General features: G+C 23.3%; 2 protein-coding genes across 2 annotated transcripts; both read right to left on the bottom strand.

The window, feature by feature from the left end:
- Positions 1-10731: 10731 nt before the first annotated feature.
- On the bottom strand, positions 10732-12313 carry LOC145829046 (serine/threonine-protein kinase pim-3-like). The gene is made up of 5 exons (XM_082936784.1): positions 12004-12313; positions 11679-11819; positions 11373-11518; positions 11066-11197; positions 10732-10827 (listed from the first exon to the last, which is right to left on the bottom strand). The coding sequence occupies exons 1-5, from the start codon at positions 12311-12313 to the stop codon at positions 10732-10734; spliced, it is 825 nt and encodes a 274-aa protein (XP_082792910.1).
- A 3136-nt stretch (positions 12314-15449) lies between these two features.
- LOC145829045 (uncharacterized) lies at positions 15450-22902 on the bottom strand. Its single transcript, XM_082936783.1, has 2 exons — positions 22242-22902; positions 15450-15628 (listed from the first exon to the last, which is right to left on the bottom strand). The coding sequence occupies exons 1-2, from the start codon at positions 22900-22902 to the stop codon at positions 15450-15452; spliced, it is 840 nt and encodes a 279-aa protein (XP_082792909.1).
- Positions 22903-23976: the final 1074 nt, after the last annotated feature.

The raw sequence follows: 23976 nt of genomic DNA, 5'->3' as shown, positions 1-23976 counted from the left end.
GTATTATAACTAAAAAATTTTAATTGAAATCTTATTTATATGATAGTTTTTTTGTGTCAAGTTAAAATTGTACTACTTAACATGCTGAAATTGTTAAAAACTGTATGTTTTTCTAAGTCTTTGGTTAAAAATTTCTCAAATTCCAGTTTTTTTTTGCCTTAGTTGTTAAGTATCAGGTTTCCAGGTAAAAACAGATTTCCAGGTAAAGTGGCAACCCTGATAGCATAAGCCATTGAAAAATACTTAAGTTTATTGAAATGCGTTTTATGAAAAAAATTTTTTTTTGCTGATAAAAAAAAACTTATTTATATGATAGATTTTTGAATCAAGTTAAATTTTATTACCGAACTATGTAAACTTGTTAAGAATTTCAGGTTTTTTAGGTTTATTGTTAACAAATGTAGGTTTTTTTTAAATTATATCTAATTTCAGCTTTGCTAAAGTTTTAATTGCCTTAATTGTAAAAGTACAGAATTTTTAATTTCTAGGTAAAATAGCAACCCTATAGTTATTATCCACTCTTTAAACAATTTCCTGACTTTTTATTACAATTTTCCTGACTTTTCTAAATCAAATTATCAATTTAAACAAATAATATGATACATATTCAAACACTTGGAATTAATAAAGCCTTCAATTTTATATTTCAGTTTATCAATATTTATAAAATTAGTAGTAAATATTTTACCCTTATTTATGTAAAAAATATTAAAAAACAACTATTCTACAATAAACTATAAATAATTAAACTTAACCATGAAGTTCACCTCTTTTATAATTTATTTTAAAAATTTAAACAATTTAAAAACAAAATTATAATGAGGTAAATTATAAACATAAACTTATTACCCAAAACACTAAACCTAGTGATTAATTAGAATGAAATTATTTATTTACTTAAACAAAAAACAATTCAATTCTAACATATGCTAGATAAACAAACTTATGTGTATTATCATTGTTTTACTAAAAAATGCTACAGATTATCAAACTGCTTACAAAAACTGTTTGTTCTAGTAGGATAGTTTAAAAAAATTTTAATAGAAACATTTTGCAGTTTTATAAAGGATAATCATTTAATTTTACCAGATGAAGGCATTAAGTAATTTTGTAAAATTCTTGGAAATTTTTTCAATTTTAATCACACTTTGAAGAATTTAAATTAATTTTTTACCATTCAAAGACTTGTTTTTGAATATAAGGAATTCAGTGAATTTAAACTGACAAAATCTGGTATTTTTTAATATTTAGTCAAACTTCCTGACTGTTTAAAAAAAAAACCATACTATTCTTGTTATTTATCTTTTTTTTCTGCTTTTCCTGAGTTTTTTGACTTTTCCTGACCTTGTTTCAACTCTGCTTAATTTACAAAACTAGTTTTAAAAACCTTGAGTTGTACACTAAAACTTTCAAGTATAATTTTTTTTTTAGATAAACTACCTAATTATAATAAAAAAAGACTCAATAAATTTGTCACATTAAAAATTTTAAATAGATTTAATCTAAGCAAATAGTAGTTTCAAGTTTGTAAACAAAAATAATAAATTATATTCAAATTACTTTTAAGTGAAATCTATGTCTTAATAAAATAATTTATAATGAATCTTAAAAAATTATAATAATCAAACTTTATTTTTAAGTTTAAAAATTCAAATAATTTGATAAAAGTAGGATATAAGAAAAAATAATTTGTCTATTGCATCTAATTTTTGAAAAAAAAAATCAAATAATAAATTAATTTAACATCGATTAGTTCCAAAGCTACAATGTTTTTAGTTTATTAACCTTTTAAATAAGTGGAAGATACTTTTCTTTAGTTTTTCTAACCAAACATTACCTACTACTACAAGGTTAAAAGGTAGTTATGATTAAATTAACAATACAGTGAATAATATTAACCTTATGAAAATAAAAAACATAAACTTACATTTAAGGCATTCATACTTATAAAAACTATATGCTTTTAAATATGTTGGTGTAATTGAATATATGAAACTTTTATGTTCTCAACTTGTAAAATACAGCTTTTGCTTCTTTCATAAGAAATTTTAATTCTATTGCCATGCTTTTTATTTTTTATTCTACTGCGGGGATTTTGTGCTCTGCGATTTTACATCTCTGCCTGAGATATTCAGAAAATGTGAAATTAAACTAACTTTAGTTGAGCTACAAATTTTTAAAATATTAAATTATATGAACTTTGACTGGGCTAACTAAAGGTTTATGATTTCAAACTAACCTGAGTAAGTATTGTGACAACCCTGAAAACCTTTAATTCAATTTTGAATAAATAAATAGTAATACTTTGTCTATTTATATTTAAATTGTTTAATAATTCTATTAAGTTAATAATTTTGGTGCTAAAAACCTAATAAATGTACTAAATTTTGTTTATAGTTAAAGTGTTTAGTTAATTTCCCTTAATGTAAAAAAATATTTATCCTGTTTATTTACTTTTAAGACTTTTCAAACTAAAAGTTCACACATATCTACTATTTCAATTTTGTTACTATTTAGATATACAAATATAGAATGTACAATTAATTTTGCTACAATCTAAGGTAGGTATTTTAACAGGTAAAAGTTTAAGCATGTTAATGAACACAAAAAAAGAAAAGAATATTATAATTTAGGAAAAACAAGTAAATTTTAATCATTAACAATAGTGATAAACCTAGTATTTAAACTAGTTCGTTCAAAAAATTGCGAAATTTAGATTAGACATCAAACAACTATTAATTAAATAATTTAAATTTTAATTTTCGAATAAAATACTTTATAATGCACATTACAGTATTTTTAAATAATTTTATACTATTTGTTTTTTTTTATTATAATTTTATTACAAAAAAAAAATTACAATAAACTATACTTAAAATAGTCAGAAAACCTAGACTTTATTTCTTAAATTACAGTCAACCTTTATTTTTAAAAATAAACATGAAAAATTCTTCTAAATTTTAAATAAAATTTCAAATATAAGTTTTAAGTTATATTTTTTTATAAATAATTATAGTTTTAATATTATAATGTTAAAAAAAAATCTTTTATTCAACTTCAAATGTGATGTACAATGAATAAAATAAAGGAAAACATAATTCTTAACTTTTTTTTTTTTATAAATTTAAGTTTTACTATTAATATTTATTTAATGTTAACAACTCAAGTAATCTAAAGTTGTTGATGATTTTTGATCACAATTATATATTTTTTCCAGACTGAAGATTTAATAGCTATTTTCGCCTAATTTTCTAAATTTAAGCTGAAAGCTTCATTCAAAATATATTTTCATATGTTATATTTAAAATCACGTAAGGAAAAAGGGTTTTGTTTTAAATTCAAACATTATTTTAGTAGTCAAACTTAAATTTTTTGTCAATTATTTTTCTGTTATACTTTTTTGCAATTCTCTTGTAAACAAAGTATTTAATTCATCTCAACTACTACAAAATATTTTAATGCTTGAAATGTTGTCTAAAGCAATTAAAACTTGTTTTTAACTTTACGTAGGTAAAAATAAAATAAAACTTTTTTTAGAATATAACTTTAATTTATAAACAATTTAACAATTCCAGAATAAAAATAGTATATTTTAGAACACTAATTGTCCCTTTTAAATTAAAAACAATTAAAATCAAAGATAAAAAAAAATTAATGATAATAAACTGTTAAAATAATGATGTAGTGTTACTTAAAATGTGATTTGTATTTAATAAAACTGTAAATATTTTATAAATCCTTGTTAAATCTAATTAAAATCTCTTATATACTATAACTTTAGTTTCTTTAATATACTAAAATTATTTTTAATTCCAGGGTTTTCCATGATCTTTATAAAAAAATTCCACTTTTTAAAAATAAAAGTATGGTTTTACTCAAGTAAAATTTAACTTACCTTTTTAATTCTTTTTTTTAAGTAAAATTGTCACCATAGCTGTTTACTTAGGCTTACCGTGAATTACTATCATTTTAAACTATAGATTAAAAAAAAAGTCTAGTACTGTAATTATTAATATAAATTTAAACTTCTTTTGAACTTAATCTGAATAAAACAAAAATCACATAACTTTACAAACACAAATAAAAATTTAAGTTTTATTTGGTACCTCATTTTTAATAAGAAGAAAGAAAATATGAATTAAAAAAAAACAAAACTAACCAAAGAAATATTTGAAAAGTCCATAAAAGTATTTTGTCATGGCATGAATTTTGAACAAAAAGGAGCAAACTTAAAACAAATATACAAAGTATCTTGTGTGCCTGTTGAATATTTTTCTTTTTTGTTTAGTTTTAAACAAAGAGAGTGTTAAAATTTTCTTCTTTTATTTTTGGTTTTGAGCCTAATGAGAATTTTAAAAAATTAATTAGATGAAAAAGTCATGACCTGTCACATTTCTTAATAGTCGCAAACATAGGATAGATTCATTTAACCACAATACTACTCTAACTAGATTATTAAATTAAGCTAGGATGAAAACATCAACTATATTTTCAAACAAAAGACTTTAAAGATAAATGTTCTATAAACTATGTTAAGTTTCCATAATTTTATTGTGAAGTGGGAGTACTCACTGAAGAACTTATCAACTTATACACATTTTGTTAAAATTATTAACTATGCGAGGTTTCAGAACAACTGTATTTCTTAAGTTTGTATTCAATTAAGCCTGATGTTGTGAAGTTATAAGTTTGGAGCAAGTTTGGTATAAAGCAGTGTTATATTTACTCAAGCGTGAAATTGTTTTTATAAAACAAGTAAAAGTTTGCACGATTCAGTGCTTAACTGGCATGATAACTATAAGCAATATGAACAATTGTTGGGAGTTTTCAAGTTAAAGCAACAAAACTATTAGAAAATATCTTTTATGTGCTAAAACTGTAAAATAAAAAGTATTTACGTACTTTAAAACCACTTTATATAAAATAAAAAAACCTTTTAAAAGGCAAGCTTTTATTAAATTGAGTTTTAATAAAGAACAACACACAGTGTTGATAAAATTAAGAATATTTAAAAGTTTCTGATTGCTGAATTATCCTATATATATTTTTAAAAGATAATTAGAGTCAAACAACTAAAAAGTTTTTGTCTTTTGTTAATTTTCTAAAGTACTGAAAAAAAGCCATATTGTACCACTTTTCTATGGGATCAAGCACCATTCATACTTACCAAACATAAAAAAATAACTATATGAAAACTATATACTCTGAGCTAAATTATGAAGTATAAAACTTTATTGTAGGAGTACAGTAAAGTTACAATTAGGCGTGAAAACTAATGAAATTAGTAAAAACGGTACAAATTAGACTGTAATTAGAATGACGCTTGTATTTATAATATCTATTTTTAAAACTTTTGTTTATCATAAAAAAGTTTAAGTTTAATAAATATAAGGAGAATTCACATAAATGTTGTAAAAAGTCTTATGACGTAAATTTTTCGTTTTCTCAGTTTCTGTTTTTAATTAAGGTATTATTGCCAAGTCAAAAATAAAAATTTAAGATTTACTGACTAAAAAAGTTTTTTTGTTAAACATAATAAGTTTATTGTTAATGAAAATACTAGCATAAGAGAATTCACTCCAGCAAGTAACATTTATAAATCAATTTTAAGTTAGTTAGTTTATGTAACACCACAATACAGGGTTTCCACTCTCTTAGTATTCTCAGGATAACTCAGGAAAGTTATTGATTTATTAAATATTTTTTTAAATCATTTCAATTTTCTTACTTAATTTTAACTCTGAAAAGTTTGCTCTTCTTAATTTCTATTATTATTTAATTAAATAAAAATAACAAATAAAAATGTGACACTAGATTACTTCAAAATTGTTGTTTAGAGAGAATCAAAACTTTTCTAATGAATATTTAATTTCTTATTTAGTTTATCTATAAACTTAATTTAAATTAAGTGACAAAGAGAAATAAAATAGAACCACTAAAAGAGTAAATAATAAATACTTGTTTAGTGTTGAACTTTTCTTGAAGAAACTTGAAGTATTTTATTTTAGATACTAATTCTATATAAATAACTATAAAATAACAGGTTAACCAGTCTTATAGGAAAAATTACTTTCTAGGTGATTAGGTGTTTTTATAGTAGGTATATATATTTTCTAAAATACTTAATAGTCTGCAAGTTTTAACACACGACTTTGAAGTCTGTAATGAAATGGTTTTGACAATAGTTGAAGTTTATTGATTGAATATAAGACTTAATTTAGTGATAACTATTTAAAAAATATTAAAAGTTAATTCCCTTTAGCTTAAAGTTTTTGTTTTTTGTTTATTTTAACATTGAATTTTTATGATATTTATTAAAATATTTGATACAAAGTAAACCTTAATTTGATAGAGTATTAATGAGGATACTTGTTGACATTATTTACTTCTATATTATATTAGAAGTACTGAGCAGTTTATCATAAACAAACTAGCTAATAATAATAATAATAATAATAATAATAATAATAATAATAATAATAATAATATAACTTTATTTATCTTTACTAATTAAGAATTTTATTTTTTATATGAAAGAATGAGTAAATTAGTAGAAATTTTTGTTTTTAGTTCATATTGGCTTAGCTTAATTTTAATAAAACTTAAAAAATTACTGTACAAAATCAATGTGTACAAAGATTTCAGATCTTTCTTACTAATCACTACTAATCCTATAACTAATTTAAAAGACCTGTTTGTATATATTTTTATGAATTCAATTTTATTAATTATTAAAACTCATATTTTCCTTGTTTATCCTGGTGATAAGAATAATTCTGCGGTAAAACTTAGTAATTGTTTTTCCTAAAAATAATAAATTACTAATAATAGTTTTTAGGAAACATTTCATAACAGATTCATAAAGTAAAGTGCAGAGTAGCTATTGATTTAGATCAAATATTCAACCTATTATTTAAAAATTTCTTAATAATTTTATGTCTACACTTAGGGATGACAATTTAATATATACTGTTAATGATTTCTTCTTTATAAGAAGTTTTTTTTTTGTTTCAATCGTTCTATTAATGCATGTTGATAAGATTTATTATTTCCATTACAAATAGTTGTTATTTGAATATCCTTGATACAAACTATTTATCTTGTTGCTATCAAACTATTTTAAATGCCAGTTCTTGATTTCTGTTTGTTGATTTTACAATTTAACGATATGCCAAATTCATTCTTTATTAAGGGATAGATTATTTTAACTTAGTCCGTAATATTTTCATTAAATAAGAAAGTTTTAATTTGATATTTTATTAAATTAACAAGAATATTCCTTTAGAAAATGTTTGCTAATTTTTCACAACTTATGTTTATATGCATAGTATAGTAGCATTATTTCAAAATACCGTAAACATTTACAATTTTCTTAATGTATTTAAATTTTGGAAATATTCCTAACTATTGACACTTTAAAAGTAGTCCAAAAAATAACTCAGAGTTAGACAATGTTAAAAACGATTTTTTTTTTTTTTTTTTCTTGTTACAGAACTAATAAAAGATAACAACTTTTGTTTTAGTTTTTAAGATATTAATAAGTATATACTTAAACTTCCTAGCTTTAAGTTAAAATATTATTTAAAAAATAGTTGCTAGATCTAAAAAATATATACAAAAATAATGGAAGAATTAGAACCAACACCCGGTTTTTATGCTCAAAACGGATATGGAGACTATGAAAAGCTATTTCTCCATCATGCAACAGTTAGTATGCTTAATATTTATGTTTATATTAATAATGTAATCTAATTAAATAAATTTTATTTTATACTTTTCATAAAAGAAAAATAAACAACATTTTGGTATAAACAAATCTTTTGCATTTTAATAATAGTTTAAATTATACAGTTTATATGCAGAAGTGTCTGCAAAAACTAATTGATTGTTTTTTAATATAAACTTACAACATTACATAAAAATTTATTAGGCCCTTAACAACTATGAGTGGCCTAAAGTTAATGTCTACTTTTGTTAATCTGTCAACAGTTCAACACAATACGAATGAAGACCTAAGTTTAGAATAACAATAACATTTCCAAATGAGTTATAAACGGTGTTAATTCATAATAACTAGCTATAAGTAAATTTTTTGACCCACTAAGTTTTGCAATCTTTACTTTTTTCTTTTTAATTAAAAGTTTTATTCTAAAAGCGCCATTTTCATTTAAGCCACGTTTAAATGATAATTTGTAGTTTGCTACCTTAGCTGAACGCAGGCCAGTAAAATCTTATTGCAAAGTAGATTTTTGTATGTTATATTAAAATATAACATTTAAATAGACTAAAGACCTTGATATACTGCGAAAAGACATTTCAAAAACTCACGAAGAAAGAAAGTTAGTGATTCGTCGGTTAGAAGAAGAAGACCAGGTTAACGTTTTAAAAAACTTTGCAAGAAGTAAATCAATTAAGCTCTTTATTTTGCTGCATCACATAAAGTGTTACAATCCGCAAAAAGAAGATGAATCGTTCAAGAACAAAATTGAAGAGATCAGGCTAGATGTTGACCGACAAGTTGAAGAAATGAATGATTTAATTGCAGCGAAAAAGAAAGAACTCAACAAAGCACTTTCGTCTGAGAGGATTCAACAGTTTCATCAGTTCGAAGCTGATGAGTCTCACGTAGGAAATCAGTGTCAAGTGTGTCTTGAAGAAGTTAAAGTCGGAAAACTGATGAAGCAACTGGACTGCGGAGGCCAGCATTTATTTTGCTGTGATTTGCATCGATACATGGTTCGCTGAACACAACCCTTGTCCTATCTGCAGACATGTTTTTATATGATTCTAAGGCAAATAAATGTTTTAATAATAAATTAGTATATCAAATACTTTTAGTCTTTTATTATAAGTATTTTTGGTTTTGTTAAAAGCTTATTAAAAAGTGTTAATTATAGCCTTCGCAAATGTTGTAGTATATTAAACTTTTGGTGCTAGTTTAACTCCTTCTTGTTTAACTATACATTAAAATTAATTCAATCAGTTCTAACTGACTTATTAAATCCATGGACACACTTTTATTTCCCATCCGATCAATAATAAAAAATATAAGTTATAATGCAAATCGATTACTACTAGTATTATTTCCAGTTACAAAACCAAATTAACCAGCTTATATCAGATCCGAAATAGTACAACTGTGTTCTATTACAGTATATTATACATTTACATGATGAGTATAATCTAATCAGGTCAATTGCAATATATCGTAAATTTAAAAGTTATATACTAAGTCTAACAACAAAACATTAATATATATATATATATTTATATCTATACGATGATTGAAATAGGTAAAATTTACATTTTTGCTTTTCAATCCTTGCTCGAAGTTATTAACTTTTTTTTTAGTTGTATATTATCTAGAGTTAGTTTAGTTTGTTTTGATTAAAAAATGTAGAGCTGTTATCAAAAACGTGTTTTGTCAACTATATAACTGTTCAAAACCATTAAAGTTTATTTTTAGAAGAGTACTTTCAGTTTTTCTTGTTTAAAATTTTCTCAGCTGCTAAATTTAAAAGTTTAAACTTAGCTTCAAAGTGTGTGATTTCTTATACAATCAAAAAAAAAATTAGAAATAAAAATTTAAAGTCTCAACGTACTAAAGGTGCTATCCCTAGATTTTATGTTGCATTAAATCAAAAACATTTAAATCTTTACTTATAATGAATAACTAATATACGCTTTCCAAACATAAATTATATTTGATGTTTAAAAAATTTTAACTATTTTTGAAAGTTTTACTTAACGTTAAAGCCCTATTATAAAAATAAAGAGCTTATTCAAACAACTTTTAGTCATTTATTTAAAATAAAAGATTTAAATTCGAAATGAAATTAAAACAAGTTAAACTTTAAATGCCTATAATTCCGTAAAATATATTATATAGTCTTTTTAATTCAGAACTTTTTTTTTTTTATTTTAACAAATGTACTTATTTCTTTAGAAAATAAGTTAGAAATGTTAATTTTACAATTAACGTGTATTTTCTACAGTGTAAGTTAGCTTTGTTTTAAACCATACTCAAACTTTCATTTCCGTTCAGTAGTTTTCTAGAAATTGGTCTAGTTTAAAAGCCTTGATGTTTTCTTAGTCCGGTAGAACTACAAAAACCATTTCTTCTTAAGAATCTTTAAATGTGTAAAAAATAATCACACTACCAGGTAGTAGAAAAAAATTTAAAAAAAAATTAAAAAATCTAGATTAACGTTAATAAAAACATAAAATAGTACTAAACAAAATTTAAAACCGCTTAAGTAATAATAATTTTATTTGATAGAATAGAATAAACAAAAAGTTAAATGAATTTTGTAAAATTTAAAACTTTAATTTGTTTATAAATCAGAATCACGATTTTTTTTTGCTAGAAAATTGCTATGCTTTTAAACAGAATAAAACAATAAACATTTTAGATATATTATTTTATTTGGGTCATCTTCACTGTATAAATTTTATCAATATTTATTTAATTACATTAGACTTTTATTACTCATGTTAATCTTCCTAAATGATTTCTTCATTTCTTAACTAAGGATTTTGTAACCAAAAGTGGTTCCATACACTTATTTTATTGAGCCTTTCAAAGCGGTCTTTATGCAGCGCTTCATCCAAAAAGGACCTCAATTGCAACGACAAGTCGCCACAATAAACTTGTTTCTTTTTCATAATCTCCATGGGATTTCTAAAAGCCTTGTTGCCTTGCACCATATAGTAAAGAACCAGGTTTGCGCCTTAAAAGTCCAACTGTTCACCATTGTAGCGCATAGTGTTGAAATACTCCGGTGGATAGTACAACATTGTACCCTTAAAATCTTCAAAGTCAGCATTCTAGAAAGCATCAAGTTTTTTAGTTTTTTAGAAGAAATTCACAAGGTGTAATTTTTTATATGATATAAAAAAAAGTTTTATTTGTACTTTAAAGCTTAAAACAAGAATGTTTTTTTCTTCGTTTAGATTTTTTTAATCATTACAATACAATACTAAAATATAAGTAATGTAACTAACACAATACTCAGCTTTACGTTATAGTTATTTAATAATGTACTGCAATTTGTATATAACCTACCTGTTTATAAACTGCGCAGCCGAAATCAATGAGTTTTATAATTAAGTTTCGTGGATTAATCAGGATATTTTCCGGCTTGACATCGCGATGAACAACTCCGTTTGAGTGAATCACTTCCAAAGTGTTCAGTAACTGTTTTATATTCGAATGTAACATCTTTATTTAAAATAAAGATTTAATTAATTAAAATTTATAAAGAAACAAACAGTTAATTTAAATCTTTATAGTAAACCTATATCTATACATCTATTAATGAAAAAACATTTAAATAGTTTTAGTAACACATGTTAACAAAGAAAATATGTACATCAATGTAAATCTTTTTAGCGATTTTTTCTGACAAAGCCCCTTTTTCGTGGATGTATTGCTTCATAGTAATAAAGCCCTTCGGTTTTTCAGTCACGATCAAAAAACACTTTTCATATTGAAACCACTCGAATACCTTAACAAAACCTTTAAAAATATAATGATAAATAGTTTAGATTGCATAAAATCGTTTGAAAAATTGAAACTTGAATAACAAAAACCGGTGTATTACAACTATTAACTAACGAATGTTATTATCTTTTTAAAGTAGTCTAACTATTAAAAGACTCAAAATAACAAAACAAACCTGGATAATCTTTATTTCTCATTGCCTTGTAATAATATACCAACTCCTCTGGTAGATTTTGTCCGCCACAAACACTTTCTTTGTAAGATCCCGCGGTTAAATATTTCACTGCTACTTCAAATCCAGTCTTACTATTTTTAGCTAAAATAATTGTTATTTTAGAATTTGTTTTTATTAAATTAACTATTTTGGTTTTGCTTGCTAAATATATGTAGTTGTGAAGTCATTATTTCGGACCAAAGCCTAAATTAATCTTTTATAAAGTTTTTTGTTTCAAGATGTTGAATCTTTTACATTAAATAGAAAAACTCAATTTATGACTAACCTGTGTATACACTACCCTGGCCACCTTGACCTAACTTGGGGCCCATTTGATATTTATCTTCAAACTTGTAACCATAACTAGAAGAAATGAACTTATTGCTTTCATTCAAAAGTTGATTAATTGTATTTGCTTGCCCGACTAGGTTTAATTTCCTCTCGTTAGTTTGATTGGTTTTATTGTATTTCGGACCTCTTTTCAACATTTCAGCGAAAGTAGGTTTGCAAGGTTTCTTTTGTTGGTTAGGACTCTTAAACAGACATGACGTTTTATCTTGCTTGTTGTAGTTGATGGAAAAATTTTGTGCGCACATTTTTTCATTTGTAATTGTTTTATTAAAAGTAAATGCTGATAAATGGTTAATTTTACATAATAAACTTGATATTTTTATTACTTATGATTAATTTATAATTTAAATTTATGTATAATTTAATGTAGATATAAAAAAATATATATATAGCAATCTTTTGTTAAATTTTAAAGTAACTGTTATATAAACTAATCAAAACTTTTCTATAGTTCTATAGCGTATTACTTTAAATCTAAAAAAACCTACACTAAGTTTGTTTAAAGACATATTTAGCTTTAAAATTTAGGCTTAAATCATGGTTTTTTAGCTATAACTGATTCAATAATTTTAAATTAGTTCTGATTAAGTTTAGTAAGAACTTGTTATTAGTGGATTAACAAAAAGTACCTACTTAAACTAACTTTACTTTAACTGATTTTATTAATTAATAATACAATATGCCAAGCCTGAGATCATCTCATAGTTATGTTCTAAAAGTCTAAAATAGTTTAAACACTGAAAACTAAGATTAAAAAGTGAAAGTATTATAAGAAAAGAACTATAAGTAAATAGTTTATTAAACTTACTAATAAATGAACATGCTATAAAAGTTAGCATGAAATTTATAATATACCAAATTTAACTAGGATTTGCAAAGCTTGAATTTTTGAAGTCAACTGAACCAAAAGTAACTACTTTATGTATAATTTTTTCGTTTGATTTAGAAGTAAACATATACCAGGAATTTTAGTTTAGTAGAAAAGTAGCACAATAAACAATTTGTCTAACTTGTGAAAATAATTTAATTTAAAAATAGATAAGTTCTCAAGAAATTGAATTCAACCAAGGACCACTTTTAAGTTCCTAAAATTTCTACAACAAGTAAGATCACGATAATTGCGTGTTTATGCAGAAATGGTAGATCTTTTAAGCAAAATACTCATACAAAACAGATTTCTTTTTATAAGTTCTAGTAAATTAAGATATAAAACAAAAAAATTCTTTTAGAGCAATCATACTTTTTATAAATATGTATAAGCAGAGTTTATAATAGTTATACAAACTAAGTAAATAAAAATGTTCTTACAAGTTTAGTTAAGTTTCTTTAGAACCAAAATTAAAAATCTTTATATAAACATTTTACAGGGAATTGTTATTAAATTAGAGAGAGAGTATTTGAAAAAAAAATAAGAAATATCTAGTGTGTTTTTAAAAAATATATTTTAAATGTTATTTATTCAAATGTTTATTTAAATATTATGTTTGTTTTGAGGTTAGAATGAATACCATTATTAATTATCAAGTCAAAAAAATTCTTTATAATTTTAAGTTTTATTATAATCAATTAAACAGGAATGAACAAGTTTCAAATAAAAAATTAAAGTTACTTGTCAAAATTAAAACATTTAATTAGAATAAAGGCTTCACTTTTTATGTCAAAATATCAATTGGAAAACAGTTCTTTTACTACTTCTCACGATTAGAATAGAGTTTGTTAAATTTATTTTTTGCTGGAAGAAAACTAGAAATTATTTAATTGGCATTATCAAACTTCTTTAGAAATAAATAATTGTTATTTTATCATTATTCTATAAAAGTTTAACTAAAATTTCTTTTAAAACTAAATACAAAAATTAGACAAAAAAAGTTGTATCAAGTATATGAGTAAATAAATACAATTTTGCATAATTCATTTTTCCAGATATAAAGAACAAATGTAATCCGAGAAATGAACAAAACACTTTTTGTTCTAAATTTATATGACATGCTTGAGTAACTATAAAGTAATTTTCAAGTATAAAATGGTGTCTAAGCTATGTATTATAATTTTGATAACTATAGAAAAAATATTTAAAAAAAATCTTTCATGTTGTAGTAAAATATTAAGTTAAATGATAAATTTATAAAATTTATATAGCTATTTTACAGCGGCTTAGATTTTCAGGAATGCTTATTTTTTGAGAAAAGTATTAACTTTCATAAAAACAGTTCAAACTTGGAATTATACAAACTAAAACAAAAAATATTGCCCTTTATACTAGACTAACTCTATAGCAGTAATTTAGTTTTTGATAAGTTTATTATATCAAAGTACAATATTTTGATTAAGATGATAAAAACTTAAAAAGTTTATTAATGTTTACTTACTGGAAGAATTATAAACTGTATTTTTTAAGCTTATAAAATTAAAAAAACTTTGAACAAATACAAAAAATTATAAATTAAATCTAATGAGATAAGCAATGCAAGAAAAAACTAAAATTAACATTTAGAAAGTACACTATACTACATACGATAATATTGTAAACACAATTATTACACAAAAAAAACATAAGTAAATAAATATTCATACTTGAAAATATAAAATCATTTATTTGTACACTTAAATGAGTTAAAAATTAAAACTAAAAGTTAATGAGTTTTTCAAAGACAAATAAAAAAACATTTTTAAAAACATAACTAACTACTTAAAATTATTTTTGTATGGTAATTGTTTTACAATTATTTTACTTTGTGTAATTTAGAAAACATTGCTTATCATTTTAATTTCTTCAAGTACTAAAATATTAACTTATTTATTTAGCAAGAGAGGAAAACAATTAAAACTTAGATAATGATTTGTACACCAACATTGTAAAAACCCATTTTTGTACACCAACATTTTAAGAACCCATATTTGTAATTCTTTCAGTGCTGTATTAATTCAAAAATCCTAAAAGTCCTAAAAAAGAAAATAATTTCTAATTTGCATAATAATATTTAATAGTTATTATTTTTAAAAATCCTTAAAAAAACTTATTTTTTATTATAAAAACTATTCTAAGTTTAAAAAAATCAGCAAATATTGAGTAACAAATTTCTACTAAAGTTCTATTTTGTTAAAGTATATTTATAATAAGTTATTTTAGTTTTTGGTATGAGTCAGTTACAAAAGTGAATCTTTAAAAATCTTTTGTCTTAAAATAAACAAACGTTCATAATGTATTGAGCGTTCTGTTTTTTAAGCAACAAAAGTGTTCTGCAATCTTTTCTTGTTCAGTATTAATAACTAAACTCTAAATAACTGCTTTAGTGAACTTACTTTTCTGGACATTCAAAATGTAATGCAATTACAGACTCTTAAGATGTTGGTTAAGGTTTCTTTATTCTCAACCAACTATTAGGTTGAAACTACCCTTAAAAGCCGTTTTTCTTCATCACTGTAAACTTCAGAAAGTGTAAGTTTCTTATTATGGCCTCTGTAGTCCCCCTGTGGCTTCCTTACTACTACTATCAACCTTTGGACCTTTTGCATTCTAGGGTCTCCTAAATTTCCGAATGAGCTTACTAGGGAAAACCCTTAAACAGTATAAACTTGAACCTGACTTTAGTTGTAAAACTTTTACCATAACCTCATTCATGCGTATCCGTATAAAACTGCATGAGTACGAAGTTGTCCTAGAAGTTAGTCCTACTAATTTAACTCATTCTACAAAAACTGTATAAATTCAAAGTAATTATTATTCAAACAATTTTATTATGGTTAACTAAACTACTACCTATGGACTGGGTAAGGAATATCTTTTATATTTGCTTAAAATCTTAATGTTTTCTGAGAAAATATCTAAGTTGTTATTTTTGTAGTCGAATTTATTTGACAATCAATCAAGTATGTCAATTTAAATTAAAACTGAAAAACTGTTTCTTCACTTTAAGAAATAGTTTTTTTTGTGTTTTATTTACGGAAAAACTGCACTGTGTATAGTTATATCATATTTTTTCAAAACCTATAAAAAAAAGGTTTTAATAGTTTTATATTTACCTTAAAAAGTAAGAACTTTAAATTATGGTTGCATTATTCTAGTTTTTTTTTAATATTTAGTTTTAATATGGTTCGTAATCATAGTTCAGAATTTCCAAAGCGCTGAATAATGAAATTCTACTAGTTCCTCTTTTCTTCTTCATTAACAAAAAAAGATTTATTTATTTTTTGTCACAAAAAAGTATAGGGTTTTGATTGATTTTGTATTATAATGCAATGACTCTTACATACTGCTAAATTGTTATATAAAAAAAAAAATTTGAAGAATTTTTCATCTTTGAAATTGATATTAAAATTCTCTCTAATTTCAAAATCACATAAAAAAACTAAATAAATTTTTTTTTGTTTAACGTTTAAATTAAAAAAAAAAAGTTTATTAGATGTTTTTACTGTTTTATTGCCTTCATTTTTATTAAAAATTTCGTTGTTGATTATTTAAGTTTTGCTTTCAAGAAACTTTGCTTTCTACTCTAATCTTTATTTTTTTTCTTTTCTTCAAAAATTATGTTTATAACTATAATCTATGTTTTTGGGTTTTATTGTTCATTTAAGATTTTTTTTACTATGATGAAGTTCTAAAGTATTTTTAGTGTTTAAAAATATTTATGTTGATAAAAAACTTTTATTTAGCTTTGCATAAAACTTGTATACACTAAGCTAATATGTACAGTGTACACATACTTGTCTGGATACCTGGTAAAACAAAAAAAAAAAGAACTTTTAAAAACTTATTTGGTAGAAAGTATGAAAAAATTAAGATATAAATAATTTTGAGCAAAAATCATAGAGATACTTAGTACTTTTACCTTTTTAGTATTAAAAAGATGAAATTGAGAATATAAAGGAAATAATTACAATACATATTAAAAAATAAATTTTAACCAAAAAAAAATAACAGAAATCATAAAAATTTTTTTACATAAAGATTGGCAGCCTTTTATAAAAACAGGTTTAGGTGTATTTAAAAATGATTTTGGACGGGCGCGTTTATAAAAAGTTAAAAAATAACAATATTTTGTTCAGTTTACAATGAATAAATATATAAATTGAACAGTACATAAACATGACTGAATTAAATATTTATTTTCATAAGTTTATCAAATAACTTAGTGTTGCTGATTTAAAAAAATTTTTTTAAAAGTCGATTGCAAAATATTTTCTGCTTTGTGATATGGACGCAAACTGTTGTTTGCTTTTTTTTAAACTTAATTTTTCTAATTTGTTCAAAAAAAAGTTTTCAGTCCATAATTGATAGAAATAGTTTTTTTATTTATTTCTTATATGAATGCCCAACTTTTTCTTTATATAGTAGCAACCGAATAGTCTTGTGGTAATTCTACAGTTAGTAAAAAAAATATTTAATTTAATCACTATTACAGTACTTTTGTTCATTATTAATTATTATTGATAGTTTGAAAAAAATAAGACAAAAAAATACACACAATGTACATGCGCAGCTTTTCTAAAACCATAGTTTATAAAAATAAAATACATGTAAAATATACATCTAAAAATTTAAATAATCTAATTAATAACAGACAATTAATGTCAAAAAATAGCAAGCCAAAACTTTATAATTATACTTTAAGTAGATATTTATGCTAACTTGAGTTTCGCTTGTTTAGAGTTGTAAAACTACAAATATTTGAAACTAAATAAGCTAAGTTGAAAATAAGCTAACTATAACTAACGTGAACGGTTTTTTTAGTTTTTAGTATTTTCAATTCTAACACAGGATTCAACAACTTATTCATTACCTTTAATTTCTCTTTTTGAATCGTACAAAATGTGCAAAAGTTGAATGCTTTAACTAAAATGTAGTTTTCGTTATTACTCAAAAAGCAGAAAACCTACAGAATCTAGTTTACTTAAGTTTGTCTAACTGGTCTTCAAGTAAAACATTTCTCAATAACTTTTATGAGTATTAACTATTCTAGAATGTTTAAAAGTTAAAATTTGTCATCAAAATACAAAGCAAACATGACTTACTAAAATAAAAGCTTTAGATGCTAAAAATTTGCCTAAATAAGTTTGATTTACAAATTACTAAAAGGAAAAAACATATTTTATTTTGGAGTATTATATATATAACAGCAAATTTTCTTTAAAACTAACTTTAACGGCTAACCCAATAAATTTTTGCTACAAATAATAAAATTTATGCAATTTTTACAAATCTAAGTCGTATAATTACACATACAATGAGTGTTTTGTTAATTAATATTAAATGTTTAGCTACCACTTTTTATGTAAACGACCGTAAAAGAAAAACATAGCTTTTAAAACAAAAATAGATATTAAATAATATCTACTAAGTTTATTTATTTTTTTTTTCTCATGATTAAAACAAAAACTAAAATGCCATATAAGTTTTTTCCATACGGAAATAACGAAGAAAATATAGTATACTGGTTAAGAACTTAAGAAGTAATATATTTACATACGTTTTTAGTTTAAATTTTAAAATTTCATTAACTAAACTTAAATGTAGGCAGTCGAAGTAAAATACACAAAAAAAAAACATGTTGAGTTAAAACCAAAATCTAATCATTTTAAACGTCAAACTGCTTCTATAAAGGAATGTTTTTAGTATAACTTACTTTTTGATTTAATTACTTGTAAACACTATTTTTTTATTTATCACTTAATTAAAAAAGTTTTTAACACATTCAGTTTCAAAGTAATCTTATTTTAATTTTCACCTCCAGTCAAAAAATATTTAAAAGGAAAACTAAAAGTGTGCTGCGAATGATTAATATATTTGACAATCTTTAAATTTTTTTTTTTTATAGTTATCTAATCTTTTGATACACGTAGAAGAGACTATAAAAAACAGGAAACTAACTTTTTATCTTACTTGTGATTTAATAACAAAAACTTTAAACCATTTTATTTTTTTCAGTTGTAAGCAGCTTATTTTGTTTATCTAAAAACTGAGATAAGTAACTAGTCTTTATATTATTTGAGTATTAAATCGAATTTTTTAATTACTTAACTTATACTTTTTATATATTTGTTGTGTTTTTAACTGCATAAACAGTTTTGTAATAGTTATTTATGTTTAAAAGTGTTAAATTTTAATAGAACAACTTTTATATCGTTAAAATTTGCTTTATTTAGTTAATTGATATAGCCTAGACAAAACTTAAAATTAATTGACTTTGTACAAACAAATTTAGCGAACAAGCAAACATTTTTGTTACAAACATGTGTTATTTAATTTAAATAATTTTTTAGTAAAGTAGTTTATTCTATATTTAGTTTTTAGTAGTATTGGGATTTTAAATATTACTTAAACAAGTTTTTAGTAGTATGTCGATTTCAAATATTAAATTAACAAGTTTTTAACAGTTTTAGCTTCATAGTATTCTTTTAAAACTTTTACTGCTCGTCAATAAAATAATTAAAAGGAAAATCAAAACTGTGCTGCGAAAGATTATTGTATTTTAATAATTAAAAACTAGTTTTTGTTGTTATCTTATATTTTAATACGCGTAGCATAAGCTCTAAAAACAAAAAAATAACGTTTTATCTTACTTGTGATGTGATAACATAAATTCTAAAACTAATTTATCTTTTTTAATTGTAAACAACTTAATTAGTATATTTAAAAATTGATATAAGTAACTAGCTTCAAAAAAGTATATCTTTATAATATTAAATCTAATTAATTATATACTTAATTTAAACTTTTCATTTGTTACGTTAATTACTCATGCACTTTTCTTATTTATGTTAAAAAGAGTTTGATTGTATTAAAAAATTTTTCATGATAAAAAAATGTGTTATTTTTTTAGTTTATTGCTATAGCTCAGACAAAACTTAAAATTAACTGACTTTGTAACAAAATTTATTTCACGAAAAAGCACAAATTTTTGTTACAAAAATGTGTTATTTAGCTTAAATAATTTTTTAAGTAAATTAAACTCAATTTATTTTTAGTTTTAGTAGTATGGCGATTAAAAATATTATTTAAACTTAACAATATTAACAGTATATGGAAATAAAATACAAAAGCATTTGTATTATAAAACAACGTAATTTAAGAGTAAAAGCAAAAATTACATAATGTACTGTATTTTTGTTTACATGATCATTTCGTTATTAATTGCTTCAGCATGTGCATTAGAGTGCGATCCAAGATTTTCAGGTAGTGGAGATTTCTTCGAAATTAAGGAATTCAAAAACTTTTATAAGTTTACGACTACAACCCCTGGTTTGTTATAATTAAACTACAAAAATATTATAAAGTTATTAAAAAATACGTTATGGTGTATAAACTATTTTTGTAGATTTTTAAAACAAAACTGGTAAATCAACTAGATAATTTTAATAATACTACGTAAGTATCGCTTATACATGCTTTGTTTTCAATAAATTTGTATAAAAAGATTAAGTTCTTATAAGAAGTTTTAATTAAACTAATATATTTGTTTAAATATTACATACAAGTACTTTATACAGCTAGTACTGAATTTTAGTAAAAACTATTACCAAAAAAATTCAATGGTTGTAAAATACTTTCATTGCTATTTAAGTCTTAATTTAATTAGTAGTGTTCTTTAAAATTAAACTTAAAATGTAAACTATTTATTTATATTTGTTTTTGTATTTTTTTAGTTACAAAAAAATTCTAATAGTTTTTTTATTAATTCTATCCGTACAAAAAGTAAGACAGTATTAAAAGTCAAAATCAATAAGTCTTTTTATTCTGAGTATGAAAATTAGTTTAATCTTATATTACCAGATCTTGTAACCAGATCTACTTATGTACATCATGTAAAACAAGCATACGATGTACAAAACCATATAAAAGAGATATCCTACAGAGATTCATCTGAAAAACCATACAAATTAAAAAGTTATATAAACTACAAAGAAAATCGTCGGTACGATTTCAATTGTGAGTCAAACCAAACTTTAAAATTAAGTTATAGTATGAAGTTTATTAACAAATATTACTTTTATTCTACATTAAAAATTGTTTCAGTTTTAAAAAATAAAAGAAATTATTTTTGTATTGTTTACAAAACTTTGTTTAAATATATATACTTATAAGTTGTTCAATTTTGTATATAAGGATAAAATACTAGTAGTACTAATAATAAATTCCTATATTAAAAAATCTCTCTTCAAGTAAAATAATGAGTTGATTTTAATTTTTTTTAGTATTTTGATAAAGTTTGCCTCTAATAAAATTTAGTAGGTAAAATTATTGTATATTTTTGTTTTGTTAGTAAAAAATTACTAAAAATATATAACAGACTACATTTCATTTTCTTTAAATTTATTTAAGTACTTTCAAGTAGGACTCGTCAGAAATAGTTTCCTACTGAACTGGAATGAATACAAATTGAAATAAAATTGTACTGCAGTTTAAAGTTTTAAGATATAAAATGACGTAATAATCAAATGTTAAGAACTAAATAAGTGCTAATGCTAAACAAATTTGGTATACTAATAAAACTTGGTAGAATTAAAACAATCTAAATAAAGAAGCGATAAAAATTTTAAATTGAAATAAAGTTTTACAAGAAACTAATTACTTTAAAATTACTAATATAAGGATTTAAAAAGTCTAGTTTGGTAAACGAACTTTTTCTGCTTACATAAACTGGGCCTAAAAGATTGAATACATAAGGCTTCCAGAATATGCAATTGAAAAGAGTTCTCCGCTCTCACTAAGTCTGAAAAATTGTCCTTATTATAATTTTTAACACACTCAGGATTGTCCAACAAATGTTGCCCAATCGCCAAGAAGTATTTTTTAGTTGGTTTCTAAGAACGGCCATCAAACCACTTTTTCAAGACTTTTGGAACATGTTGATCGATTCTTACATGAAACCTTTGAGATGTTTTTCCCACGTAGTCACTACCACAGTGACAACTAAATTTATAGATGATGTTACTTTTTTCATGGGTGGGAGAAACATCTTTGTAAATTCCACTTAGAGGTCGATCAGTATACAAAACTGTTATTAATGAAGAGAGCTGAAAACTTGGCTTATTTCCTATGAAATTTTCTTAAAAAACCTCTCAGAAATTTTTCCAAGGTAAGGAAGTTTTAAGTATACTGGACACTTCTGAGGGCCAATCATTTTTAAAGCTGTTGAATTTTAGCTCTTGTTATAACTTTCGAAACTAAGTTACCTGGATAACCAAGCGAAAGGAAAGTGTTTTGAAGTGTTTTCAACTCGCCTTCAAGAAAGCAAGGAGAACAAAGTCTGGTGAAAAGCTTCACCATACCCGTTGAAACTCCTAACATCTGCTTGACTGGACCAAAAGATGCCCACGGAACATATAATGCTTCTGAATTTAATTTACGATGAATTTTAGTTAAAAGTTCCCCCTCAACTGATCGTTGGACACAAACATCTAAAAAGTTTAACGAATTGTTGTGTTCTTCTTCTTTTGTAAAACTAAGATTTTTGTGAAGATTATTAAGATCATTAAGAAAACTGGAGCTCTCTTGTCTATTTTCAAACATAACAAAAGTGTCATCTACGTATCGAAGATACATGAGAGGACTTTTACAGTTCAAAAATAACTTACTTTCTAGGTAACCAACAAAAATATTAGCCAAGATAGGACCTAAAGGTGAACCCATTGCAACCCCATCTATTTGTTTATACATTTTACCATCAAAACTAAACTCAACACCTAACACAGCCATGTGTAACATTTCTTTGCACACAAATTCCGGCATCTGAGGGTGTTTTAAATCGGAATGATACAATACCTTTAAGCAAATTTCAATAACCTCCACTACTGGAATATTAGTGAACAAGCTTTTGATATCATATGAAATCATATAGCTACAAAAAAAATACAATTATTTTTTTTCAAAGACCAAAGCAAAACTGAAAAGTGCAAAATTGACTATATGACGTATAATGAATCAACAATTTTCCATCATAATTTTTCTTTGAACAATTTGGATAGCACGGAAGGATTGTTTCTAAATAGGAAATACCCTGCTATAGTTTTAAGAGTGAGCAATCTCTTTTATTTTTACTTTATTTCAATATTTTAGTAATTCAAATTGTACAATATGCAATAAAAACTTTTAAGTTTTTTATTATTTTTACAATTTATTTCAATTATTGTCATTTTATTACTTTAAGTGTATTTATTTAATACGTATAAAATTTCTCTAATATAAAATATTTGAAACAGAAAAAAAGTCTAAACTCAAAAATAAATGAAACTTATGAAAATGAGCACTACTCTATGTGTTTTCTTTCCGATGACAAACACGTTAAATATAAAGTTGAAGTTGAAAAAATGAGCATTTCCAGTTCTCACATCTTAAATATTGTCATCCAATTAACTGTAAGTTTACATTAGTAGTTAAGAATTTTTTTTAAATACGAAAAACTTCTAAAGTTATTTTTTTTAAGTTAAAAATAGTAAAATAAATATTTTTTTTATTTATGAAGTATCTGAAATGTGTCAATGGTAAAACATGGCATTAATGTAAATTATGTTATATAATCATACTTATTGTAAAATTTTTTTAAATTTTTGTGATATGCGTTATAGTGCTAAAAGTAAGGCAATGATAAGTATTAAAAACTATTCCTTGAATTTTAAGTTTCTTATCAAATAAAAGCATTTTGTTTAAATGATCTAAACGTATTATTTTTTTTAAATATTAAGGTTTAATGTTTTAAAGCAATACGGATTTCTTTAGTCATAAATTGACAAATATGTTTGGTATCTTAAAAGTAAAAAGAAAATACTAGTTTAATGTTCGACAGGTCACGTTTAAAAATGGAGGAGATAGATTTTTAAGCTACCTACTATACAACTTCTCAACTTACAAAGAACACGATATAGGAGAACCTTACAAAGTTTTGTGTGAAGGTAAAATACTCAGTATTTC

Source organism: Thalia democratica, chromosome 2 (genome assembly GCF_965202585.1).
Source record: "Thalia democratica chromosome 2, ktThaDemo2.hap1.1, whole genome shotgun sequence".
In the NCBI taxonomy this organism is placed as follows: Eukaryota; Metazoa; Chordata; class Thaliacea; order Salpida; family Salpidae; genus Thalia; species Thalia democratica.
This window is presented reverse-complemented; position numbering and strand designations above follow the sequence as displayed.

Coding starts and splice junctions, on each gene's coding strand:
- LOC145829046 (XM_082936784.1), bottom strand. CDS start 12,313: ATGTGCGCACAAAATTTTTCCATCAACTACAACAAGCAAGATAAAACG. Junction 11,519..11,678: donor GAGAAATAAAGATTATCCAG/GTTTGTTTTGTT, acceptor ATATTTTTAAAG/GTTTTGTTAAGGTATTCGAG. Junction 11,198..11,372: donor CTAAAAAGATTTACATTGAT/GTACATATTTTC, acceptor AATATAAAACAG/TTACTGAACACTTTGGAAGT.
- LOC145829045 (XM_082936783.1), bottom strand. CDS start 22,902: ATGATTTCATATGATATCAAAAGCTTGTTCACTAATATTCCAGTAGTG. Junction 15,629..22,241: donor CCTTTCGCTTGGTTATCCAG/GTAACTTAGTTT, acceptor ATACTGTTTAAG/GGTTTTCCCTAGTAAGCTCA.